Here is a 7450-nt window from a genome sequence, read left to right as displayed (position 1 = left end):
GGTACCTTTGATCAGAGATACAGGTGAAATTCCTTTATATTGGTCCTAGGGGAAGCCATTTAATGATACATGGTTTTGCTATAGTTTTAGAAAAGGATTTCTCTTGGATTTAGTTAGTTATCTTAAGATTAATAACCTACAGGTATATAACCTTCAAGAACTTCTAGGAAGGGCCTCCCTGCTGGTGTAGGAGGTTAAAGTCTCAGCGCTATCAAGTCACTAAATCCCTGGCCAGGGAGCTAACCCACATGGCGCAGCAGACCTCTCCTATCTTGTCTGCTGCTCCCCTCAGCAGTATATTTCAGTCATTCTGCCTGTTCTGCTCCCTACTCTGTCTCTGGTGAATCCTCTTACACCCGCAACTCTGGCCTATATATACCCCAGTTCTTGTATGCATAAATAAATAAAATAAATCTTGAAAAACAGGAACTTCTAGGAAACACAATGAGGCAAAACATTTTTAATCTTGGAATTCAAATATATAGATATTATTCCATTTATGCATTTCAAAAGACGTAACGCAAAATCAGGTGTTCAAGGAATTTATGTGTTTCTCAGCAAGAAGAAACTGATTGGTGAGCGACTGGTGAGCGAGAAGACATGGGAATAATAGAAAAATGTAAATGGGGTAAGGTGTTTATACTTGACACAGGTGGAGTACTTAGAGTAGAAGTTTTCAAACACTATGCTTGAACTTGGATATCAAATAGCGTAGATGCTAGAATATGTTATTTAAAAACAAATATTTATTAGATCATGAACCATGCCTAGATATGATAAATCATTTTATTTAATCCTCACCAACTCTAAAAAGTAGGTATTAGCAGCTCTATTTTATGAACTGAGAAACTGAGCTCCAAAGAGTTTTAGACATCAAGGTCATAAATCACAGCGGGTGGTGTGGGAGTCAGGATTCAAACTCAGATCTCTGTGAGTCCAAAGTCCATGCTCTTTTCACGATATCAAGTAGACTTTTGATTAATTTCCTTGTGCATGGTCAATTTCACTATTGGAAGACCTGCCAATATCTTAGAGAAGAATTAAATTAAAAGTAAGTTTATTACATTAATAATTAGTATCAAACAAGGAAAAGCTGCTTAGAAGAAAACCCAATGTATTAACTATAGAGGAATAATTATTCCCATAGGGAAAAAAAATAGTAGTTCATTTTAAAGCTCAATGAGAAAAGTCAGGGTAAACTTCATAAAACTAACACTAGAAAAGTAAATTTTAAAATAGATTACAATTCTGTTAGGATATAGGAATGATCTTTTTATAGGAGTAAGATTAAATAAAATGGGCAACTATATTTATGAATGTTCATTCCATAAATCCAGTTTTTAGGAGTTGAGGTAAACTACAAAAGTTAAAAATGAAATCAACTCTGAACTACCCAAGGCTATCGGAGTGCTGGCATTGCAGAACAGGCTCAAGTCAAGTCTCCCTAACGCTCTTTAAAAAAACATATGATAGCAGTGGGGCTTAGGTGGTGGGCATGGTGTGATAACATACATTTGTAGAGGTGTGAATCCGTACCCCTAATACAGTGTTACAGATCAACATTACCTCGATTAACACAACTTTAAAAAAAAAGGATGTAACTGAAAGATGTTCGCCTCACTAATAACAAAAGAAATGCTAATGGAAAAGCAAAAGGTGAGTTTCATTTGGCGTTTTCCAGGGTGTAGGGTGCAGACATGTCCTCTACTTCTGAGTGGAATTTGAATGGGTACAAGATTTCTGGATAAACAGATGTTGGGAACATATGTGAAAATAAACAATATTAACCTATAACAAATAATTCCAGCTAGAAAAATCTATCTTAAGGTGATAACAACGGACGTTTGCAAATATCTATGTAATGCCTCCAAACTTACACTATTTAAGTAACTAGTATTGGGGGAAAAAGATAGAGTCATTTAGTATATTAACAGACAGAATATTTTCAGGTAAGTAATAACTATTCCATGTCTTTGTTGTATGTATGTTGTTAAAGATTACAGGTATTTCATAGCAGAATGCCTTTTTCTACTAAAAGACATAAATTCCTAAAAGCAGCCCTGACAATGACTGAAAGAATATATCAAATATTCAACAGAAATAAAATGTCAATCAAAGAGCCTTTATCTAGAGTTGAATAAATGATATTCATCTGAGCAGAGTGTAGATATATGTTACATGTGGGTAATAATTTTATTTTTAAATCCTTTTTCTAACTTTTTTTTTTTTAAGCTGTGTCAACTCAAAAAGTAGATGTGTACATTTGAAAAGAAAATTGTGTATGTTCATGAAATGGATATTCCTATTAAAGAACTGCTGCATTGACATTTTACTTTGTTTTCTCGGGGAATTTTAAAATAAAAATGGCACCGGATACATTTTTACAGTGTATGTTTTACAAGTTAAACTTGAGATGATTCTCATGGATTCATTTTCTCTTCCAATAACATGCTGACATTCTTTCATCCTACTTTATCTATTAGAAGAAACACATTTAAGTAAAATCTGTTAATAAAGCAGCTCTTAAGTTGGATTGAAAAAGCTTATTCATAATGCCTGGGTGAAAACTTACCTTTTTGACTTCCTTACTTGATCTGAATGTCTGCTGAACAAAAGAATCACTTTCAATGGCTTCAATTTCTTTTACTCTTTTTACTTGTTCTACCAGGGTGGTTTGGTCTAAAAAGGAGGATATAAAGTCAGTGTATTTGGCAGGTGAGCTTGTTAACACTATTTCGGCAACTTTCTTTTGATGAAGTAATTTTACAATTTATGAAATTTTACTGGATGTAAAGAATTTACAGTTAAGTTATAACAAGAAAATTTTCAACTAAATCTAAAACATTGCTAGGAAGGCAGTGCTTAATGATCCAAGCTAATCTGGGCTAATCTGGTGGGAGGACTTTAACAGTAAAAAAAATTATGGAAATACATATAAAAGGAATAAGCGCACAATGAATCCATCTGTACCATCATTCAGCTTCTACAATCATTAACTTTGTTATTCTTATTTAATCTAGCCATCTCCACTTCAATTTTTTGAGTTGATGTTAAGTGTTTAAAAATCCCACAAGTAACAACTTGTTACCCTTAAAATATTTTAGCAGACATCTAAGAGTTTAAGAAAAAAAAAAAACCCACAATGTAATTATAATACTATTTTCACATATAAATATACTACCAATAATTCCTTATTATCATCTTACGTGGTCCATACTTAATTTTCACTGATTGTCAAAAAAAAAGTCTTTTTATAATTTATTTGTCTGAAAAAAGATCAAACAAGGTCTACACATTGCACTTAATAGATAAGTATCTTAAATCTCTTTTAATGACTTATAAAGTCCACTGACACTCTTTCATTGCTATTTATTAAAGAAAATGAATCATTTATCCATTAAGCTCTTCTACATTCTGGATTTGTATAATTTTATTCTCAGGGTGTCATTTAACATGTTCCTCTATCCCTCATATTTTGTGTAGAGCAGTATTTAGGTCTAGAGGCTTGATAAGATTCAGCTTCAATTTCTTTGGGTCAACAGCACATTACAGATGGTGTGTGTCATCCCCACTCCATCCATCAGGATGTGCTCTGCCTATACAAAGTCATGTTAAGATTGCCTGATGGGGCACAGAGGATGACAACACGACCCTTCTGATGAAAGTTTTTGATCTTTCATTCAATGGCTTAGCAGACATTAATATTTGATGCTTGGGCCCATTATTTAAACAGAGGTTGCAAAATGGTGATTTTCTGTTCTATTTTCTTCTGCATTTAGTAGCTCTGTTTCCTCTATAATGAAGACCTTCCCTTCTCTAATATTTGGTGACTACGAAATAGAGTCTGCATTGGAAAGGCAGAATAAATATGCTTTAATTCTTTCTCTTTGTCAATTTTGGTTCAAAGTTCATAATTATGAGTTAATACATATTTATATATTTAATGTATTTCAGTTCATGCTAGTCATTTTCATATTTTCATGCTCAAATTCTTCTCCCTTTGGACAGTGGAAGTCTCTTCAAATTGGCTTCTGCATCTTTTATATTCCCTACTAGTAGGGTGTGACAAGATGTTCCAGGTTCATCTTGTACAGTTCCTGACCCAGGCCTGAAATTAGTCCAAAGAGCTCAAACTCCTTTTAGTGGGGAATGATATTTACTGACAATATCCTGTACACTAGGGTGCTCATTGTTACTGGATTGTCATCACTTCTCAGTCTTTTCAGTGGATGGGATAGGGAAGACTATTTTTAGAAGAAGAAATACGAGTTCATACTGCTATTACCAACCAAATTAAAGATTATAGGATTTTTAGCTGAAGTCTTTGGTTTTGTATTTGTATAACTCTTCTCATACTCGAAATCTTGGGCCTTAACAATATGATCAAAGGTAGTTATTTTTCCTAAAACGTGAGTTGACCATGTATTGGTTTCAGAATAAAAAAACAAGTATTACTGTTAATATGCTGAATAAAATTTCTTTCTGGACTTCTTCTATCCCATGCCCCTAGTTCTCTCCTAATGCACACGTAATCATTTTTTATTAGGTTTTTGTTTTTATCCTTATTTCTGAAAATGTAAGTATAAATATCCTTTCTTACACAAATTTGGCATATACACATTACTATCTATATTACTTCTTTTACTTAACAATATCTTTGCTATCGCTCCATAGCAGCACAAAACTTCTGCACTATTCTACTTCATTCTATTTCATAATTATAGAATAATCTACAGTTTGAGGATAGTTTCCCCCACCAATGCCCTATTAGTGGTCATTTGTTTCCACCCTTTTCCTTTTACAATTAGTGCTTTAATAAATCATCATATTCACATGTCATTTCCTATTTTTATATTTTCTTTCACATAATAGCTGGGCAGGAAAAATACAACATTATGGTTTACACCCTTGCTATTTAAACTCTTACTCTATGCTACTATAAATACATAGATGAATATGAAATACATAGTCACTATACACACTCAGATAACACATTTAAAAAACGTTGGGATTTTATACTTAATGGATAATAGCTGGATTTACTTTTAAAAAATAAGTGCAACAAATGGCTTGACAGTAAAGTGGAGTTATTTGCATTAAAGTAATTTTTATATCCCAGCATATTTAATTTGAAAAGGTTACATATTATAGAGTATGAAGAGAAATTTGGTTCATGAGCTCAATAAAAAATCAACATTTTATGAAAGATTTTGTCTCCACTTTTAGCCAGTAATATATTATGATGTTATAGTATTATGCAAGCTTCTGTTTACTTAACAGAAAGATAGTAAGTCTGTAGATGTTTTCTTTACAGCTTTAACAAATCTTTTCTCCTGAAATCAACCACGAAATGTTTGGAAGTAACAGTCACTACAGCTCAAACTCCCCTCTTTGGAGGAATAAAGTTTCCTACATAAAACAAGCAGTCAGAGTATCAGGGAGGGGCAAATACCTTCCACATGCTTTAAATCAAAGTTCCTGTGGATATTAATCACAAAATGTATACTGACTAAGCATGTGAGAGAAGATTCTTTGCTCTGCTAATTTATTATTATTAATACATCATATACCAGTGGATAATATTTTTATTAGTTACATGTATAGCAGTGTTAACAAAGCAGAGAAAAATTATGCCATTACACATGATCCAACTTTCATCTGCCAATATGAAGACATTCTTGGTTGTATGGGTCATAATTAGTTTCACTAGGATTATTTCACATTCATTAATTCCCAACCAGAAGACAATATTCTGATTTCAGGATGATATCTCATAGTGTCAACTGTTTGACTCTTTGGATATTTTTCTCTAACATATTCTTTCATTTGGATTTACCAAGCACATCATTAGTAGTAAACTTCAGAAGTGAGGTCACAAACCGTACTTGATGTCTAAAGCTTATAATGTTCATAGCTTTAAATACAGACATATAACCAGCTCCTAACACAAATAAGAATGTAACAAAAAAGCAGACTAAAGGGTCAGTGTGCATAACAAAACAGCATTAGAGAAATAAAGGAAGGAAGAAGAATGATTAGAGATAACACTATCTCTGTGTTTCTTTAAAGATCACCTCAGGACTAACAAAACGTCTAGGTAGACAGGGAAGAGCCAATCTGCCTGACTTTCAAAATGAAAATAAAATGACATAGGTTTTACTTTTCAATACGGGGACCATTTTATAGGTGATATTTAAATTAAAGAGTGTGCTATTTAAAAAGAAAGAAAGTGATATTTGAATCTGAAATTTTCATGGGAGATTTACATCTTCAGCCTTAGAAATAGTTGCACTCAATACTGTATGAAAACAACAGGCATAAAAATTACTTTAAATTGCTTCATACTCAAAATTCTAATATCAATGTCCACAAATGTATGTCTTAAGTATAACCCTGCCACTTTGAGAAACAGAATAAAAAACATCAACAATATAATAATAAATTGTTTTAAATTCTTATTATACTACATCATTTAAAAGTTCTGTATGAATTTTAAGACTGGGAAAAATGTGAATTTCAACAGTTATCGGTATGAATGCCTAGCATATAAAATATCTTGTATTTATCAGCAATGAGGTAAAAATAAAGACAAGTGACAAAGTTACTGGAAAAATCAGAATTAACAGTACCATAATAAACACAAACAAAACATATTTATTAGTAATTTGATGCTTTAAACAAACAAATACAGTGCTTTTTATAGGTTGGAAATAAAGTGATTTCCATTGTAAGATGTCAGAAAGGATACTGAGTTCATAGTGGAATAAAAAATAATGAAGTCAGAAAGCTGTCATTACAGACTAAAAAAAAATCAATGCTAACTCACTGCATGAGAAAATCAGTTTGTTACTTTTGTGATACAAATTAAAATCAAATATTTTGTTATTGTGGATGTTATAAAAATTAGGCTCACCTGCTCCAAGATATACTGTATAATCAATTTCACATGACACAAAATTTATAGAATTTTCTTTTAAGATATTATCAAATGGTACACAAATTTAAAATAGCAAATAAAGACAAGGTCCAATATAAACTTTTTATTTAGAAAGACAAAATTTCAGTCTGTACATATATTTGTAGATTACAAACACAAACTGGTCCTCTAAATTAGAAGCAATACTTCGCTGAGCACAGCAGATGGCACTATTGCCCAAGATGTAATCATGGGATACCGGCCAACAGGCGTTTCATGAAAGGTATCTTACATAGGAAAATCTCATCGTCAACTGACTCCTTTTGAATGTTAATATTTTATGAATTTTCGCAAAGTTAAAATGTATTTTATAATACAAAGAATTTGGGTCAACTGGCTTCACAATTATTGAGTTACTTATGCTACTCTTCACTTCCAGGAAAAAAAGAAATTACATACTAATAGTACTATTACAAATAGATCTTATTTTCAGCTTAAAGTTGATTTAAATTTTAATTAAGAATGGTACTATCC

At 32.1% G+C, this 7450-nt stretch overlaps 1 protein-coding gene across 1 annotated transcript in view; it reads right to left on the bottom strand.

The window, feature by feature from the left end:
• The window catches only part of RSRC1 (arginine and serine rich coiled-coil 1), a gene marked incomplete at its 5' end in the record, with an annotated part of 300599 nt that overhangs the window by 2396 nt on the left and 290753 nt on the right, over positions 1 to 7450 (bottom strand). The window contains one exon of the mRNA XM_084232251.1: positions 2573 to 2679. Within this exon, the coding sequence (XP_084088377.1) occupies positions 2573 to 2679 (107 nt within the window). The remainder of the gene's footprint in view (positions 1 to 2572; positions 2680 to 7450) is intronic.

Source organism: Talpa europaea (assembly GCF_964194135.1).
Source record: "Talpa europaea genome assembly, chromosome: 4".
Taxonomy (NCBI): domain Eukaryota; kingdom Metazoa; phylum Chordata; class Mammalia; order Eulipotyphla; family Talpidae; genus Talpa; species Talpa europaea.
The sequence above is the reverse complement of the archived record's forward strand: the minus strand, read 5'-3'. Positions and strand labels throughout refer to the sequence as shown.